The sequence below is a fragment of the Xiphophorus couchianus genome, chromosome 4 (assembly GCF_001444195.1).
Source record: "Xiphophorus couchianus chromosome 4, X_couchianus-1.0, whole genome shotgun sequence".
NCBI lineage: Eukaryota > Metazoa > Chordata > Actinopteri > Cyprinodontiformes > Poeciliidae > Xiphophorus > Xiphophorus couchianus.
Window position 1 is genome coordinate 3,523,307 of NC_040231.1, and position 20,238 is coordinate 3,543,544.

General features: G+C 36.3%; 3 protein-coding genes across 4 annotated transcripts in view; 2 read left to right on the forward strand and 1 right to left on the reverse strand.

Annotated features, from left to right (window-relative positions):
* The window catches only part of samd4a (sterile alpha motif domain containing 4A), a 54,520-nt gene extending 53,385 nt beyond the window's left edge, over positions 1-1,135 (reverse strand). Inside the window, exon 1 of the mRNA XM_028015487.1 lies at positions 977-1,135. The gene's annotated coding sequence lies outside the window, so the exon portion shown is untranslated. The remainder of the gene's footprint in view (positions 1-976) is intronic.
* A 2,904-nt stretch (positions 1,136-4,039) lies between these two features.
* ero1a (endoplasmic reticulum oxidoreductase 1 alpha) lies at positions 4,040-11,468 on the forward strand. Its single transcript, XM_028013722.1, has 15 exons — positions 4,040-4,441; positions 5,603-5,722; positions 5,804-5,887; positions 6,969-7,010; positions 7,104-7,183; positions 7,443-7,516; positions 7,761-7,881; positions 8,021-8,076; positions 8,935-8,961; positions 9,052-9,144; positions 9,218-9,464; positions 9,875-9,944; positions 10,251-10,337; positions 10,457-10,593; positions 11,109-11,468. The coding sequence occupies exons 1-15, from the start codon at positions 4,367-4,369 to the stop codon at positions 11,167-11,169; spliced, it is 1,374 nt and encodes a 457-aa protein (XP_027869523.1). The 5' UTR covers positions 4,040-4,366; the 3' UTR covers positions 11,170-11,468.
* A 1,371-nt stretch (positions 11,469-12,839) lies between these two features.
* Positions 12,840-20,238, forward strand: part of pacsin3 (protein kinase C and casein kinase substrate in neurons 3) — a 29,997-nt gene continuing 22,598 nt past the window's right edge. Inside the window, exons 1-2 of one of the 2 annotated variants that reach the window (XM_028014761.1) lie at positions 12,840-13,257; positions 18,913-18,978. The gene's annotated coding sequence lies outside the window, so the exon portion shown is untranslated. The remainder of the gene's footprint in view (positions 13,258-18,912; positions 18,979-20,238) is intronic. The other variant, XM_028014760.1, reaches the window with a different exon arrangement.

The following is a 20,238-nucleotide window of genomic DNA, read 5'->3' on the forward strand; positions in this document are numbered from 1 at the left end:
GGGGGGGGGGGGGAGGGCGTGGCCAGCAACAACTTATTTGGATTTAAAGTGACAAGAGCCCTGAAAAAACTCATTCTGAAAAAGGACAGACAGAAGTCTCATTATCTAAGAATGATTTTATGCAAAATAAATGTTCTGTACATGTTTTAACCCATATTCTAACCTGTTCAAACATAATAAGTCAGTTCTAAATACAGAAAATGCCACTAGAAATAATTTTTACACTTTTTCTGGCGCCCCCTATACACAGCGCCCCTGTGAGTTGATAACGTGGGTTTTGCGCCACTACTCTCTGTGTGTCACTTTCTACTTCTTTCATTCAAACTTGTGTCCAGCCTGATCCGACAGCGTCCCTGTTGCTGCTGCAGTGGGACAATTTAAATGTATCTATGTAACTGAAAGAAGCCAGACTCTGAAAACTTAACCGAGCATTTATAGCTGTCGCCTATGCAGCATAGGGCTTGTGGCATTCACCGCCGGGACAAAAATAAAGGCAAAAAAAAGAAAAGAAAAATGTTTCTGGTATCCACCCATTCCTAAAAATACAGCTGTCGGTGATCCTGGCGTTGAATTTTCCAAAGGACGCCGGCCGGGTTACCGACGGCTGCTGCGGCGACTTCCTGACATTATTTCAATGATAGGTTCGCCTTCCACGGGAGAAGGGAGCTCGCTGTCTGCGTGGGAGATTCGGATCCAGAGAGGAAAGCTGAGGAGTAAAATGTGGGAGCAGATCTGCTGTCTAAAACTGTCACTCTGCTTCATCAGCAACCAGCCTGCTGCGGATAGGACTGCGTGTGCGTCCGAGAAAAACAACAATATCCTCCTTATAATGGGATTCATAACTTTATAGTTACACACACATAAATAGATGCAAATAATGCAACTACCTGAAAACTGGGGAATATAAGATGAGAAGGGGGCGCTTAGGAGGTTTAGTTTGAATTTTTAAATGATTAGATTATTATTATTTTCCTACCTTCTGGCGCGGTTTGCATCGTCGGATTCCCCCGCAGGAGGAAACTCAGGCTCGGCTTGTTTTAATTATGAGCGGGGCAGCGGCGCCCTTTCACTCCGGGTCTGCGGGGTTTGCCATCTTGCCTAACTTTTCCCTCGGAGTCCGTTCAACAGACGGGCTGCGCTGCTCTAAACCGCTTTCTGGAAAGACGAGCGGGACGCAGCCGACATGTTCCGCTGCGTGGGTGTCAAAATAAACTCTGGAGCTTTATTTTGAAGGACCACCATTAAACTCATTGGAAATTTTGTTAATTTATTTGACAGGAGCAACACAGATTCATTAGCATTTCTGCAGAATGAGCCAAAAGGCTCTTTTTTTTTCATCGGCTGATTTTAGATTATGCACAAATTTTGTCAATAAATACAATTTGTACAAACAGCAAATACAAAACAAAGGAAACCACAACACAATCATTATGAAATTATGTTAAATAAATTTAGTTTAACATAAAGCATTTTTAACTTAAGTTGAATTAAATGGTGCATTTTAAATCTAAAATTAAAATTATATTACATATAATTTAATTTATTATACCCAACTTGAATTTCAAATTAAAATCAAAGTAAGACTTAATTTAACAAAATTTAATCTAATTTACTTTGTTTTATTCTAAAACAATTTAGTATCAAAGTTATTATCGTTAATGAAAACTAGTGAAATAACGAAGATGTAATAAAAAATTTTTTTTGTTAATACTAAAGTTAAACTAACCATTTAAAAAACAAATAAAAAATATCAAAACGATTAAAAATGTTAAGTTAAAGCTAAATAAAATTAAAATTATCAAAAACCTTAACAACTAGAAATAAAGATACAATTTTAGATAACGTTTTTAGAAATTATTAATTAATCAAATTAATATTTGATGTTGGAGATTTACACAGCCGTACCAGAGGCGTAGTGGATTTGAGCGTGTGGCTTTTATTTTGAAGGCTGTTCCCAGCCAGCTTCCGGCCTGTTTGATGTAGGCCGGGAGGCTCGCGCTGCTAATCATTAACAGCGGAGCATTACGTCAGGGGCTTGGCAGCGCGAGGAAGCACCAAAACAGAGAGAGTTGGGATGGGGGGGGGAGCGACCCGGAGAGAGAACAATGTCCGAAACAGGAAGTCCGTCAGAAATCTACAACTTTTTTAAATCCTCAAACTTACACATGGAGAAGCGACGGAGTGTGACGTTTCCCCCAAACTCACCGAAAACGGTTCACTGTGACGTCATACGGCAATTATAGGTAGAAAAAGCAGAAGTAGGTTTCAGCCAGAAAACTCAGACATTTTCAGATTAAGCTCTGAAATTTTCAAGACAAAAATGAAAAATTTCTGAGTTTTAAAAGACCAAAGTTTTCTAGAGAAAAATCAGAAATTTTGAGATTAATTTCAGGATCCTAGAAAAAAAAGAAACAAGGAAAAGTCTGAATTTGAAAAATCAAAAAATCTGGTAAAAAAAAAAAGCAACCTTTGAGATTAATCTCATTCAACACAGTCAGAAAACTCAAAAATCTTTTAGGTAAAACTCAGGAATGTTGAGATCATTGTCATTGTCTAGAAAAAAACAAGGACATTTTTGAGTTCAAATGTCTAAATTGTTTCACTTCTCAGTCTGAAAAGTTCCAAAATGGACCCATTTAATGACATTAGGCATTTCTAAATACACTGAATGGTACATTTTAAAATGTTATATAAATATACTAAAGCTGTAAATACATTGCAGCGTAAACACAGTATGGGTTGCCTTCAGAACACTTTAAAAAGTATATATGCTACAAATAATATGATGCTAAGCAAACTTACAAATATATTTGTAAATTTATCTTACTATAAGTGTATACACTTATCAAAAATGTATAAGTGTATACACCAGGATAAAAAATGTAACTATTAAAATAGAAAGTAATAGTATGTGTCAGTTTCAGTAATTCACAAAAGTTTACATTAATGTTTAACTTATTGCTTAAAATGACCTCATAATCAAATTTTCATCAACTTAAAAAATTTCTAAATTCGTCCGAATAAGTATTAAATTGGTATACTTTCTAGTACACCACAAGGACACGGCCGTCGTATAATTGCTATATTCAAAGATACCTAATAAAATGAGCTTAACGGTGCCACTTTTTGCGAAGGATTATCAAGACTTTTGTCTTATATCGCCCCCGCGTGGCTGATTTGTGACATTACATTATGAAGAAGGAACACTTTGACGAAACTGCTAATCAGTTTTTATAAATTAGATTTTTTGTGAGAACCACCGACTGGAACCTGAAATAGTTTATATGTGTAATCAAAGAATAAGTAATCAATTATCTGCTTAGGCTGGTGAATTAGTAGCTAATTATTAGCATTAATCTGGGTACATTTAATTAGTGATTTAATGATTATTTATTATTTTAATTGTGTCACTTTCACCCTTCCTATTTTTAAGGGAAAAAAACACATTATTTTCTTTCCATTTTATAAATATGCATATGTATGTAGAGTACTAATCCTGCCATAATACAGAATAAAAACATAAATAAATAAATAAATAAATAAGCGTACAAGTAAATGCAAAAAATACAGTATTTCATCCACATGTATTTGCTTTATTATTTAATCATCTTTGTAATAATTATTTATTTATTTAATAATTTTTTCTGTTTTATTCTTCCTTTGTATTTTTTTTTCACTTCAATTTCTTCTCAATAATTCCTGCCACAAGATATATATAAAGACATATATATGTATATATATAATTTTATTTTATTTATTTATTTTTTTTACATTTTTTCCCAGGTTCTTGATCATTTATAAGACAATTTCTTTAGACATCTCCAAATCTGTACCTCTGACACTTGAGCTGCAATGCAATTATTTATTGGCTTACTTCTTAAAACGTGATAAAAAGTTTTAAAATAATGGTAGGATTATCAAAAGTTAACTTTTGATAAATCCAACGGTAAAATACATCTGTCCTCTATCGCCCCCGTGTGGCTGATTTGGGGGAATTGCACCATGGATAAATGAGAATTTGACGAAACTGCCGATCCGTTTTTAAATACACTATTAACGGATCTTCTGTGAGAACCATGGGCCGCGTTTGTTTCACCAAAACCTTATTTTTCCTCAACCGTCGTTGACAGTGGAGACAGATGTGAGTCAAACAAGCGCGGCAGCCGGACGTCACGTACGGCACGTAGCGGATTGGAAATGAGGAAACATCAGGAAATGACACTTCACATGCGATCACCGCCTCCTCGCAGCTGCAACTGCCGAAGCGGTTTTTCCCCTAGTTTCTAACAAAACACGGAACCTGAAAGCGGCTTCAGATTAGCTGTAGTAAATAATAAGGTGAGAGCAAAACCCCAGACAGATCTTGATGGAGTCGATGGTCTTCCTCCTTCTCTTCCTCCTCCAGGTGTCCAGATCTGCACACGGCAGGTGTTTCTGTCAGGTGAGCGATGTCCTGCCTCATTTTAACCCGGATGGTATTTATTATTAGAATTTTTGGCAGTTATGGGTAACTTGGTCACTCAGTTCGTCAACAGTGGATAAAAACCTTTAAATCCAGACGGTATTTGTGTTCATAACACCATAAACAGAAAATGTAGAATGTTATTCCTAATCCACGTAAACTTTAAAGTAAAAAATTACTTTCTTTTCACACTATGAGCACTGTATCCATCTTGTGCTGCCATGTTTAATAGTTGCTGATAATATTCAACACCTTGACGTGATTAAACGCAGGGGCGTTGCTAGCTATTTGGGTGCCCTAGCCGTAACACTAATGCTTTTTGGGGGCATCAAAAAGCCCCCAAATGCAACAAAATGCATTTTCTTTGCATTTCCTTTTATTTAGAGGTGGAAAATAGACACTCCTCTTGTCCGTAAGGGCTTGATTAACATTTAAAAGTTGTGTTTATTGTTTTTTTAATGCTTTTATTGTCATTGAGATTTACATATAATGTTTGTTATAAATAAATATGTGTTACTATAATAACTAAGGCTCTCAAGAAAACGAATAACAGACATTTAATTAAATGTAACAATGTGATACATAAGTAGGACTCATTCTATAAACTGCTGTTAGAATAAGACTTGATCTTTTCACATGCTGTACTGTTTTATTCCAACCCCTAAAAACAACAACAAAAACAAAACGTTTACAAAGACAACTGACCCATATAATCACAAGATGTTGTTTTCCTGGGGAAGATTAATTAATTGGATGTTATTAAAACTTAAGAAAATTCTTAAGTTAAATCCTTATTTTAGATTAATGAGCTGCTGTTTAGTGTAGATCATTTAGTGTAGAAAGATGAAGATGGGATTATTTCTGATGTCTTTGTTGCTTTTGTATTCATAATTTTTCAGGATCAAAGCAGTATATTGTTGCTTCAGTAATAACTGCATGGAAAATTATGATTTTTTTTCTGTCTACAACAGTAAAATAATTTCAGTGAGGAATCCTGTCCATACAGGCCATTTACATCTTGTGTTAAAGTGGCACTTATTCAACAATCAGGCTCCTAGTTTCTTTCTGAGAGACAGACATTCAGTTTTTTAGACTTAACTGAGAAATTTATGAGTCAAATAAGAAATAAAATTTCCCCAGGTCACAGGTGAACTGGACGACTGTACATGCGACGTCGAAACCATTGACAGTTTCAACAACGAGCAGATTTTCCCCAAACTTCAACCTCTCCTGGAGTCCCACTACTTCAGGTTCTACAAGGTAATGCAGACGGACTCGTAATTCACAGATTATCGGATTAAATAATCTGTTTCTAAGCGTGTCTGGTGACCTGTTTTCCAGGTGAATCTGAACAAACCGTGTCCTTTCTGGACGGCGGACAGCCACTGTGGTCTGAGAGACTGCGCTGTGAAGCCTTGCTCACCTGTAAGTCTCACCTGGATCAGCTAATGTAAACAGTTTTTCTTCAGTCTTTCCTACAGATTCAGCTGAAGGACAATTGTCTTTGTGACAAACTGCTTGGAAGATAATGTTTGAAGTTTTCAGCTTCTTGTTGACGTCACAGAATTTTTACTCTTAAAAGTGTGAAACTTAGTTTTACTGTTAGGGTAGTTAGTATTTGATTTTGTGAGGTTTTGACTGAATGAAGTGATTGAATTACGACCAAAGAACAAAGTTTTGAAATACTTTGAAACGTTGCTTTTGTTACTATCTGCAATAAATGCAAAGGGAACAAGGTCTTCTTCATAGCAATGAAACAAGTTTATGAAAATCTAGACTTGTATCTTTTAGAAAATTCAAAAACAAAGTCTGTCAACTCAAACATTGCTTCAGAATCAGTTTTCTTCATTTCCATGTGAGGAAACTTGGCTTAACTTGGGGAAGTACATTAGAAAAGAAAGGGTCCGAATGCTCAGCCGTGGGGTTTCCCAATTCATTCAAATTAGGATACAAGTTCAGGGCAGTTTTATAATGCCATCCATCATTCTTATTTTGTATATTTAAAGCCTGAGCTAGGGCACTTTGCATGCTGTGATAAAGTTTCAAAAAGTTTTAAAATTGAATAGAATCAGTAGTTTTCTTGACATTAAGAAATTTGGCTGTAAGAGATAATAAATACACAAAGAAGAGGACCGAGTGATCAGCCTTGGAGTATCCCAATTGATTCAAATTAGAGTTTCAGAGCAGTTTCCTGTCATTATAATACCTTCCATCATTCTATTTTTGTTTATTTGAAGCTCTGGAGAAAGTAGTTTAGTTCATTGCTTAAACTTTAAAAATGGATTTTCACACCAAAAGTCTCTACGAATCACGTTCATAGAGGCAAAAATAAAGTTTTCCTCTAAAAATGGACACAAACTTTACTGAAAGTGGAGTTTCTACTATCAGACTCATTAAAACTTTAACTTGCCTCAGTTATCCTCTCCTAGATACTAATCACTTTTTAAAATAACTGAAAGTGGAAAATATTTGACTTGAACTTTGGAAAATCTGTATTTGTTTCCAGAACGAAGTTCCAGAGGGAATCCGATCCGTTCCACACGACAAGGTGAGAGAGTTTAAAGTCAATACACTTCATACATCACAAAACTGATGGAAGTTACTTTTTAAAATAAATAATAAATGTTCTTTTTATTTTTAGTATTCTGCAGAGGCGAACCAGCAGCCGCTGACTGAATGTGAGAAGGAGAAACATCTGGGAGCTGTGGATGTTTCTCTGAGGTGAGTCAGAACCAACTCGACTCTTTCTGTTATGGATGAAGAAGTTTTATGTTATGTTTTATTTCATTATTATATTTACAGTCATTTTTATAACTTGTCAAGGAATTAGTTTATGTGGCACAGCACATCAAATGGTGACATTTATGTTTGAGCTACATTGTCCAGTTTTAAATAAAGTTTCTATTTATTACTATGATGATGATAATGATGATTATTTCTTTTTATTTATTATTATTATAACCTCTGCTTTTGTTTTCAGTGAGAAGACAAGAGAAGCTTTATTGGATTGGCGCAAACACGACGACGAGGCCGAGCGTTTCTGTGTTGTTGACGGTACAGAAATAAATAAATGCCCATATAATAATAATAATAATAATGGTAACAATAAAGGACTATATTTTATACAAATTGATTTATAATGCAGAAAATAAAAGACAAATGATTATCTACTGTAAGTAAGTGGGAATAAAGCAGGCTGTTTGCAGAGGTTTTGCTCTCTTCGTGTTGCTGAAATGGCCTGACTCACAGATGGATGACAGTTTGTGACCGTTTGTGACTAATTGTTGTCGTTTCCCAGACGAGGAGTCACCGGACTCCCAGTACGTCGACCTGCTGCTGAACCCGGAGCGTTACACGGGCTACAAAGGTCCGGAGGCCTGGCAGATCTGGAACAGCATCTACGAGGAGAACTGCTTCAAGTAAGCCGTAACGCAAAATTAAACGACTGAGAGAAAATATTGCAGACACCTGGTTCTTTGGATCACTTGGATCAAAGTTAAGAAGCTTCACCATGAAGCACCATTCAGTGTTTCTATGTTTTTTTTTTTTTCATTACAGGCCGTTTACCGTCAAGCGACCGCTCATGCCTTTTCAGAGCAGCTCAGGAAGTGAAGGTAAGCTGTTTTTTTATGCTTTTATTTGGGTCCTAACTGCTTCTAAAAACAGCCCAAGTGCTTAAGAAAACCACGCAGCTGTGTTTGACAGTAAGTTAATGATTTTTAGTGTCTGGAAAATGAGTCTTTTCAAAAACCTCCAGAATATGATGTCATAAACCAGCAGGAACTGCCCTGTTACCTAGCAACCCAAGCTGAGCTCCAGCATATTTGTTAGCTGGTTTTAGAATAGAATAGTCCTTTATTAATCCCACAGTGGGAAAATTCACGTGTTATAGCAGCACAGTAATAAAATACACCTCACTGAATACATATATAAAAAAAAATTATATATATATATATATATATATATGTATATATATTTATATATATATATAAACAAATGTATTTTAAGTACTTATGAATTCAATAAAATGAGCTCATTTACCGCTAAATGTGATGTACAATGGCTGCTGGAAGAGACGAGTGTTTTGTTGTTGACTTACCTTCCAGAAACCACTTGCTACATTCTTATTCGTTGTGCAGGAGGCTCCACTTCTGCTTTTCAAAGATGTCCAGTTGTATAACCGCATATCTGTTTGCAGCCATTTTCACGTGGGAGTGTAAATGTACAGTGGGGTGGGGGCGTGGCCAGTAGCACCTTATTGGGATTTAAAATGACAGAGACCCTAAATCAGCTGGTTCTGAAAGGAGCTAAAATAGGCAGAAATTGTCAGTATCTAAGAATAATTTAGTGCACAAAATGTAGTAAGCATGTTTTGTATGTCCAATAGGCCTATCCTAACATGTTCAAGGAAGCATAATAGGTCACTGATAAGCTTTGTTGTTGGAGTTCTCACAATCTGGTATCCTTCACAGCACGGACCTTCTACAGCTGGCTGGAAGGTAAGTTTTGTTTCCACCTGACCTGGAACAGCATGAGATGTTCTGGAGTGTTTTCCAGTTTCTTTATTGTTGGTTTGTTTCCTGTCTCAGGTCAGTGTGTGGAGAAGAGAGCTTTCTACCGCCTGATATCTGGTCTCCACGCCAGCATCAACGTTCATCTGAGCGCACGGTACCTCCTGGATGGTGAGACATGCTAACTTTGCTGGATTTCCATGTTCGTGATGTTTTTTTTAACCCTCCTCTTCTTTCTCTTCAGACTCTTGGTTTCAGAGGAAGTGGGGTCACAATGTGTCTGAGTTCAGGCAGCACTTCGACTCTGATCTGACGGCCGGCGAAGGCCCCAAGAGGCTCCGCAACCTCTACTTCCTGTACCTGATAGAGCTGAGAGCGTTGGCCAAAGTTCTGCCGTTCTTCAATCAGCCGTCCTTCCGGTTGTACACGGGTCGACCAGAGGAGGACACGAAACACAAAGAGCTGCTTCTAGAGATCCTAAATCTGGCCAGGTCAGTCTACAGTTAACTGGTTTAATAATAATTGTTGATTAAAGGTTTATTAGTCCAAAATTAGCTCCAACCGATTAACTAATAACGTCCATTTAGACCTTTTTTCAATGTTGTAGTTTGGCCGCTATCCAGCAGAGGGCGCCGTTGAATATTTGGGTCAGACCTTATAAGTTCTGACCCAAACATTCAACCATGGATGGATGCTTCTACACTGAAAAATCTCAATTTTTGATTGTTTGATTGAATTTTACTGGTTTAACATGAAATCTCAGGTGAAACTGAATCAGTGTGAGTCCTACAGCCTCACGTTTGTAGTTTCTCTGTTGATCAGAAGCAACATTGAGACATTATTGAGCATTATGACTTTTTTTTTTTTGCAGCGATTATTTTGTTCTCGTTTATTCTTCCAGGTCTTTTCCTCTGCACTTTGATGAGACTTCTCTGTTTGCTGGAGATGAAACCGAAGCAGCACAACTGAAGGTGAGAAACAATTAAACTTGTCAGTGCCGTTTTATACTCCTAAGAACATAAGAGGTTTTTTAAAATTCTTGTATGTGGAAAATGTGTTGGAAAATAATCCATAAAACATCACATTGGATCAGAAGTGTTTGTGCTGACCAGCAGAGGGAGCTCTTTGTACAACGTTATGGGAGACAAAAATACTGCAATTCCAACACAATCAGTTGTGCATATGTTTTAATACTTGTAATATTTTTTTTCTTTAAATGTTGCTGTAAATTAATCAATTTAATTGTTGACCTTGTGAATTTTCACTTTTTCCACCAGGAGGACATCAGGCTGGCGTTTCTCAACATCTCCAGGATCATGGACTGCGTCGGCTGCTTTAAATGTCGTGTTTGGGGAAAAGTACAGGTGTGCTTGCGCTTAAAGAGTGTACATTTCATTTTAAAATGCTCAATGAGAACTTCAGTGACCAAAGGATCTGTTATAGTTATTTTTTTTGTTTTGCTCTGTGTCTCTCTCTTGGCCAGACTCAGGGATTAGGTACGGCTCTGAAGATCCTGTTTTCAGAGCGACAGATTGAAGCGCTGCCCCAGTCCAGAGAGCAACGACCCAGTTTCCAGCTCAGCCGGCAGGAAGTCGTCTCTCTCCTCAACGCCTTCGGAAGGTGGGAATCTGTCCTCTTCATAATAAAATATTTTTTATCAACCTCGAACAAGTTAGAACAAGTTCATGATAGATAGGAAACATCAGATTTTACACAAACCCATTTTTAGATAATAAGTTATCCTTTCAGGGTGAGCTGTTTTTGGTTTCTGTCACTTTAAAAACAAATAAGCTGCTTCTGGCCACGCCCCCAACTCAACTCTCTTTGGGTTGCTAGGTAACAGGCTGGGGTTGCTGGGTAATGGCGCAGTGCCCGTCGATTCTGACGAAATATTCTGATGGTTTTTGAAACGGCTCATTTTCCAGACACCAAAAAACAGATGCATGGTTGTTTTTGTTTTTTTATGACTTTGTTTATAGAAACAGTTGAGACACAAATGAATCAACAAAAATGTGCATGAAGTGAATTTTGCATAATGGGTCCCCTTTAAATGCGCTTTTCCAGAAAGTTCTTGAAACGTAAAACTAAATTGGTTTCTTCACACTTTTTTATATATGTTTGTAAAACGTTCTCAGGATTTCCACGAGCATCAGAGAGCTGAAGACCTTCAGATCGCTGCTGGCAGAGGAGCGATGATGACGAGGAGGATTTTTTTTTAGGCCCTGATCTACAAACTACAATATGGCTGTCCATTTTAATCCAGCTGTAGTGACTGTTTCCAAAGTCTGTGATGAGGAAGACTCAGCTGTTATTAACTGGAGATATTTTCCTGTAAAAATGGCTTTTTTATGTTGAATTTAAATAAAATTTGAGATTTATGTGGGATTTAAATGATCTTTAAGTTAACTTGTGTGAAATAAAATTTGCAGATCTTTAGTGAGAATGAAGAATATTGTTAAAATGACTATGCAATAATAAAATCTCCTTATATTAAAGTCAATGTTGTCTGATTTAAAGGAAAGTCTAATAATGGTTTTGCTCTGTGGGTGGCGCTGATGTTCAAGAAACTAAACCAACGACATCTTTTTAAAGTAATCGTTAAAAAACGACTGACTAATACATTTTCCTTAATATTAACAACATTTTCACAGCTAAAGATGTCAAGTTTTAATTTTATTTAAGATTTTGAGTAAGTTTTATTGTCCTTTACTTTCTGGGGATCCATTTTGGATATTTATAAACAGAATATAAAAAAATTATCTTGTTTTGGTAAACCAAAAATGTTCACTAACAACTGATGAAATCTGAAAGTTGAAATCTTCAACTTTCAGATTTTTTTTCTTTTAGTTTTTGCTGTTGATCAACACCTAATCTTGAGATGATTTCTGACTATTTTTGAAGAAATTTGGGAAAAGTGATGATATAATTGCTTCAAAACACACTTTCAAACACATTATGTCATGTTTATAAATGCAGAACTAAATCTTAAAAATTATGGAAGAAATTTTGAGGGGTTTCAAAAATTTCTTCCAGAAAACCCAACATGTTAGCTCAACTTCTGTTAGCTTTGTTAGAGAACAAGAGATTCTGAAAATGTTTAGTCACCTGTTGCTATGGAAACTCCCGCCTTTTCTGCCTAATTTGTATTTGTATTTTTGTGTCAGGAGAAATGCCAGACTAAAAATCAAAAAAGAAGAAATGAACGTATGCAGGCTATAAATCCAGGTTCATTTTTGTAGTTTCAAACAATACACTGCAATAAATATTTTCTGTATTTTTCAGAGACTGTGTCACTATCGTATTGGATTGCATTTATAGTTGAGACTGAACACTTGTACGGAGTTAAATTGGGGCCATAAAGGTTTTTGAAAAGAAAAAAAAATTGAATCTGAAAAGTTGTTTTGAAGTTTTTTCCGAGTTTCAAATCTTTGCTTTCAAAAATGTTTTTCAGTCTCAATTATTTTCAGTTTCAACATTTTTTGTGGTTAATTTTTATTTCTGTCAAAACATTTTTGCAGATTTTTTTTCAGTTTCAGATGTTTTTTTTCAATTTCAAAATAATTTTTCTGTTTCATAACTATTCTTTTTTCTTTTGAACAAACGTTATTGTCCCAATTTAGCTCCATACACATGGAAATGAAAATGACAATGGTTTGATTGCTCTTGAATTAGTTATTTGGAAATTAATCGTTTCCATTGAGATTATATTTTTGTGAAGTGAAACTTTATTGTAACAAACATTTTTGTCCCTCTGTAATTCCAAACAAAGCTCAGAGAAGTGAAAATTCCTACGGTCCTGTAAGGCAGCATTAAGCCCTGCAGCAGACAGTGAAGGGTTAAGCTCTGTAATAGGATGAATGGATATTGTGGTGAGCAGCATCTGATTACAGAAACGCCAGCAAGCTCAGAGGGGAAAGACGCTCAATATCAGCAGGAGAAGCAACATTTAATTCCCCCTGTGACGAAAACAAACTTCTTTTACTCTTTTATCTCCGTAGAAACCACAAAATTGGACTTTTTTTCTTTTTTAAACCGGAGGGAAGAGGAAAACTCCGCAGTTTTGTCGTCGGATGAGGAGGTTTGAGGTCGGCATAAATGGCTGAAGGGGGCCGACTGTCGACGGAGTAAAACCTGCAGGATGTCGCAGTTTGTGGAGGTGTGAATTGAGAAGCCAGGCGGCGCTTTTAGGCGAATATCGACGTTTTGCGGCTAAATAAGAAACGTTTGAGGCTGCTGGAGGATTCAGTTTGGTTTGGTTTGTTCCGCCAGCGCGGAGTTAAACAGGTAAGCCTTCTCACCTGGATGTCTGCATATAGCTTTTTTTCCCCTCATTGCGTCTCTTGTGTTTTAGTTTGGAGTCTGAAAGTTAGAAAACCTCAAAACTAAACCTTTCAGGAAGTCAAATGTTAAAGCTGCCAGAATGACTCTGATAGAAAGCTGTTCAGACTCTTTCTGGATGCAGTTTATTACTTATAAAACATACCAAGATCCGCATTTCTGTTTGTTTTTGCTTTTTTAAAACATAAAAACATGAATCAATGTGTCTAAATGACCCGACAATGTGTCCACGTTCTGATGACATCACATAAGGTAGATTATCAAGCTCTTTGATAGTTTGTGCTTTTTTCATCATTATCACATATTTTTTTAAATAAAATATTTACTTTTAATGGTTTTAACTGTGTTCTGTTCATCTCCAGCAAACAGATTAACATATTTTAAATCAGTTTTCAACTGATTTAAAGTAAGAAAGGGGAAAGTAAGAAATACGTTAATTTCAGGTCCATTCTTGTCTCTTGTGATGTCATCAACTCAAATTACCACAAAGCAGAGTAAGAAGTTTTGGTTTTTTTCTTCAGGGTGGGACAGAAGCACCTGGATATTTTTTGTGAAAGAAAAAAAAAATCCCAACTCAACATGGACCAAATTTAAAATGGGTTTTGGTTGAACTTTGACTTTGAGGTCCAACAAAACCAAAGAAAAAAATTCTTTATTCTGATTTAATCAACTCTAAAAACTCTGATAACTGAGCACACGGCTGAAAGCCCTAATTTGAAATTATTTAATATTTAGCATGTATCATTGTATTTTCTCTTACTTTAAACATACAGCTTTAAGTTTCTACCTCTAAACTGAGTCCAGCATGTTTTTGCTGTGGCTGTTTAGTCATTTACACTTTTTAATGTAGTTTTTACATAGAAAAGAACAGAATCTGCACATTAGTTGGACACATACAACTTCTGGTAATTATTTGCTGTTCCAGATTTTTGCAAGGATTGATGCATTTCCAGAAGAAGAGCTCTGCTTGATTTATTTTTTTAATCTACAAATTTGATTAGACCTCCATCTTAACACTAATTTAGCTTTTAAATTGCCGATGTAAAGGTTATTTCACTTTGCACAATTTGGTTGTTTTGTGTCACACATGAACTCCACTAAATTAGCTTTGATTCAAAACTTTTGTTCACCTAAAACAGAAATTTTCCTTCAAATGTGGTGCAAACTTTGACAGGAACTTCCCTTTAAGTATTTTTATTTAAGTTCTAGTTGTTTCTTGTATACAAAAAAACACATTTAGCAACAAATATTCAGTTTAAAATATAAATTAGGGCATCAAATAATTATCTAAGTAATCGATTATTCTCACGTTTAATCAGATTAAAAAATGGCCCATTTTGCTGTTTCATTTATCCACGTAAGTCTTTTTTGTCCAGCAAAATTGCTTTTAAAAATGAAAATAACTCATTTCCTGAATGCAATAACATAACATTCCTTTCATGGATGCTTGAGCATTCAAACCAAAATATGCATCTGCAATAAATTTTTCAGAAGATTTTGTCTCGCATAGGAATGCAAACTCCTAAATCAAAATTAAATATCGTTTTTGCGTCCAAAGCAGAAATTTCATTCAGATGTGGTGAAAATTTTGACAGTAACGTCCCTTTAACCATTTTTATTTAAGCTCTAGTTCTTGCTTATAGACAAAAAACACATGTGGCAATAAATATTCAGGTTGGAGCTCGTTTTTTTTTGTTTTTTTTAAGTTTACGGATCAATGGTCGTCTCTTCAGGCGGCGGCAGAAGTCGCCCAGTCAGCATTTATGTGACAGAGGAGAATCAATATGGCCGATCGCTCTGTAGCTTCAGACGCAGCCGACAATACTGTGGGCAACTGGACCAGGTTCAACTGATGCAATGCAGATTTACAAAGATACTGATGGGCTTTATGTGAGTTATTAATCTGTAGGCAGATGGATTCAAATAAAATCTAAACATGGATAAATCTCTGTCTGCCAGCGCTCTCTGCTGTGTTACAGAACAAAAAGAGGAGCAACTCCAACCCTGGGAGCTCCAGATTTATTTTTGGGTGGTTGATGGGAGCAAAGAGGCTCAGCGAACCTCCTGAAAATAAAAACAATGAGCTAAAAAACCCTGGAAGGCTTTGTGCCGCCACAGATCTTTTTAAATCTCCCTGAGGGATTTATTCTGCTGACGGCTGGAGAAAGGCTTTCTGTGTTTGTTGTTGTTCTACATTGTGATCTGTGGCCTTTAACAGTTACTTCATTTGCCACAGTTATGAAGCTAACTGAGAAAACGGGTTAAAGATCAACTTAACATGGTTTTTGTATAGATTTAAAACAGGGGTGTCCACATTTTTTGCCACGTGGGCCAAAATTGTTGAGTAGCTGCTGAAAACCCCAAAACCCCAACCTAAAAACAAATCCTAAACTTGAATGGGATTTTTTACAACAGATGGAAAAAAGCAGTACATTTCTGCCAAAAACTCAGAAATTTTGTGATTAATGTCAGAAATTTTCTAGAAAATTTTAGTAATTTGAAATTCAGAAATTTTCAAGAATTTCTGGCAGTAATTTCAAAATCTCAACTTTTTCTTTTTCCCTTGCAAATGTTTAATGTTAGGAGCTCAGATATTTCCTCGTTTTTTGGCTGAAATCTAAATTTTTTAAGGCCCTGACTCGCCGCAGTAGATGCTGTAATAAATCCTTCAGTTTCTTTTGGACTGAAAATTATGTTGGTAATCATTCATCTGCATCAACGGGACAAATGTTTATCATTTTTGAATTGCAGTTGGGACCCCACAAAAGCAATCCATGGGCCACAACTGGCCCCTGAACCGCACTGTGGACACCCCTGATTTAGGCTTCATTTTAAATCCAAACATGAACTTATTCAGTACAAACATTTAACAGGTTTTATCAGCTTGTTTTCCTGCTCTTTTTATCAGATCTTCTGATGTTTTTGCTGCTTCAGAACATTAAAAATCACGTTGTCCTGGTGGCAGGAAGATATTTTGTTTCATTGTGAAATTTGCATTTTATTTGAAATATGCTGAAAACAAACCAGCGTGCAACAAATGGACTGTAATTTTGCATGCAGATAAAAACTGCACAGGGTTTTGTTTTTCATGTTTAAAGATGGTAGGACATTTAAATCAGGGCTGCAAGTAACGATTATTTTATTCTGATGATTAATTGGATAAAAAAGTTGCCACATTCTGCTGATTTTTCATGTTTACACTTAAGCTTATTTTATACACTATTAGAATTGCACTTAAAAATGCAAACAATGTAATTATTTTTTCTTAAATATGAAAATAAACTTTTTATTGCCAAATAAGGAACAACACTTTTATCTGCAGCTAAAAAAATACTCTGCTTGGCTTAACATCAATCCAGTGTGGGGCTAATTTTGGAATAACGGATAATTAGATGGCAAAAGGTGCTTAATAGGATAGAATAAATAGAATAGAAAGGTTATTTTTTCTTGAGGAGTTCTGGGGAGAACAAATAAAAAAAAATAGAAGCTTTTTTGTCTTAAATGCAAAATGTACATATTTCTTGTACAGTTTTGTTCTGTACAAAATTACTGTTAATTACTTAATTACTGTTCTGATTTTGTTCTTTCAGCAAATTGTCTTTATTTGAGTCTGTATACTCCAATTAACAATCGATTACTAAATTATTTGACGATTATTTCAGTAATCAATTAATCATTTTTAGTCATTTCAACTCTAATTTCAATATGATGCACTTTATACTCTCTCCTGTTATAGTACAAAGACACCAAATCTTAGTATTTTTGTTTTAGTTTCTATTGAAAATATCTTGGAAAACATTTAAGTAACTTACAAGTAACATTTCAGCAAAGTATAGCAGATTTGTTTTAAGTCAATAATTCCTTAGTATTGGCAATAAGTTCATGTTTTTTATTGTGTGGAAAAGGAGCTGTTTCAAAAACCTCCAGATTATTGAGTCACGTTCAACTGGCACTGCGCCGTTACCTAGCAACCCGAGCAGAGCCCAGCCCCGTTACCTAGCAACCCGAGCAGAGCCCACCCCCGTTACCTAGCAACCCGAGCAGAGCCCAGCCCCGTTACCTAGCAACCCGAGCAGAACCCAGCCCGTTACCTAGCAACTCGAGCAGAGCCTAGCCCCGTTACCTAGTAACCCGACCAGAGCCCAGCCCGTTACCTAGCAACTCGAGCAGAGCGCCAGCACATTCCAGCTGATTCTACCAAAAGCACAAAATCTTATCAAGCATTTTTAGTTAAGTTTCTAGTGAAAATATCTTAGTACAAACTTGCATGTAACTTGTTAGCAAAATATAAGAGCTTAAGTCAATAATTTCTTAATATTGATGAAAAAGTTCTAGTTCCACAGGCAGATAATTTCACTTACAACATGGAAAAAGGTCTTGCTATAAGTTAAATAATAGTACTGTTTCATCAATATTAAGGAATTATTGACTTAAAACAAGCTCTCTTTTCTTGCTGAAAAGTTTCTTGTATGTTTGTCTTATTTCAAGCGCTCTAAGACATTTCTACTAGGAACTAAAAAAAATACTTAAGACTTTTTTTTTGCTGTGTGAGGGTTCAAATCTCATGTCTGTGTGAAAATGGCTGTTCAGGAGCTGCTCTCATCTCTGGCAGCCGCAGCAGGTCGAGTTTATCCGGGCCGGAGGCGGTACCGGCCCACAGTGGCTCTAGTGATGCGGTTCTGGCCAGAGATGAGTTTCAGGAACGTGTGTGTGTGTGTGTGTGTGTGTGTGTGTGTGGGAAGAAAGCGGAGTAAATTTTTTTCATGGACTGTCCTGAGTCGGCTGCGTTTTCTTCTTCTCTTATTTTGATTCGGTCAGCGCCGGGCTGCAGGCAGAACCACTCAGTTTATGAAGCTGTTTGAGAAACAAACATGCCAACTAGACCAAGTGCTGATCAAATTATTATCATTTAATATTTAAAAATTACATCATCAGACTAATCAAAACATAAAGATAAGTGGAAACTTTGGTATTTTAAAGACTTAAATGACAATAATTCATATAAGTAATGAAAATAACAATCAGGCAAAAGAAACATTTTCCAAATCAGTTTCTTTTAATGAAAAACTTTTGAAACTTTAAGAAAAACTGCAGGTGTGTGTTTGTGTCTGGTGCATTTCTGGTTAAAACATGTTTGTTTTTAATTCAGTGGGTAGAAAATCCAGAAATTTACTCAAGTAAAAGTAAAAATACTCCTAAAAAGAAGAGTGAGCCAAGTAAATGTAACTAGTTGCAGCTCTGGTTTTTAATCTGTTTTTAGTGAACGCTTTAATAAAAAATGGCCGACTCGCTCTCTCTTTCCAACCTGAAGTTGTCTTCCTGCAGGTTTGCCATACCAGAGGCATGAGCTAGCTTCTCTGACCTCAGCTGCTAAGCTCTGCTGCTGTCTGGCTGCTTCATTAAGTTTCCTCTCCAGGCTTCATGTGTGGTATTTTGCTCGGCCTCCCAGAATGTGCCACCCTCCAGCCGGCACCGGGCCATAAAGCAGCGGCTAATTCTGGGCTAATCTAACCGCTTGCTGCTTTGCTAACAACCCTCTCTGTTTTCCCTCCGCTGCCTCTTTGGACTCTTCCTCCTTCTGTCCCGACCGCTTTGCCTCAGGCTGCTGGAGAAACGGGCCGTCTTCAGTTTGGACATCTGTCCATTTGTATTTTCGTCTCTGATAAGGTAAGTCCTGCTTGACTCTGGCATCCACTTGGCTACAGCATGCTAACGTTTGTGTTGTATGTCTCCTGTTTATTTCTACTTCTTTTATTTATATGTGATGTTTTAAATCTAACAAGGTGCATCTTATGGTGAACATAACATATTTCTTCTTGTTTCTTACAAAAATAAATGTTGTCACTTTATGACCACAAACTTTGATGTATTTGTTGGAGATGCAATGTGAAAGATCAACACGAAGACCTAGTCTACACAGAACCAGGCATCTGGGAAAACTAAAACAGTTTTATGCGTTTTGGCCTTTCATCCACACAAAAATTCAGTTTTATACCACTAAAACGATTATTTATGAAAGATGGAGATTTGAGAGAACTCTGTACTTGTTTGTGTGTGTACATGGGAAAATGGTGGCAAATGGTGCACATATTCTTATATTTTTTATCTTTATATTCGAATACAGTGTTTAAAAGTAGCTCAACCTACATATCTGTCCACACAAATAAATTTCCTGGCGCCATGTTTACTTCCTAACAGGAAGTTGTGGTTGTTTTGAAGCGATCTGATTGGCCTACATTGGTTTTAGCTTTTTGCTGCTCTGCCCCCTATGGGTTTGGCATAGTAAAAACAACGTCCAAGGGCAGATTGGTGTGTTGATGTGGATGAAAACTTTTATTTTTTCATGTGTACAATGAAAATCCTTTCATACAATTTTTTACAAACAATATGGCGGAGATATTTGTTTTTATTTAACAGCTATGAGTGTACGCTAAATATAGCGCAGTTATGGAGACTTTTGCAACCTTCAACAGGTTTTCTTCTACGTTTATCTAAGACTGGGCAATAAATCAATAAGATATATCGTGATGGACATGTCGTCAATATCAGTAGATCACACAGCTGATAGAATATTCACTGAACTTCGCAGCATTCCCAACTTTACTCGCGCTGGAATCAACTAACTCGCTCAGTCTTTGGTTACCTAGCAACAACCTACTGGGTATAACTGACACAGCAGTTTCAAGTTTCTCCACCTCATAACTGCTGAACAATAGAAACCAGTGGTGTGGAGTTAAAACTGTGGATAAAAGCCACCAGGTCGGCAATATTTCAGATATTTAAAACAAAAACGAGTCAGTAATTATCATTATTGTGATGAGTTCTTTAGCCGTATTGCCCAGTCCTATATTTATCCCGTATTTAAGTATCTCCATTTATTTATGTGATTAATTTTGACCAGATTCTGTCAATGCTGGAGAAAAGCAT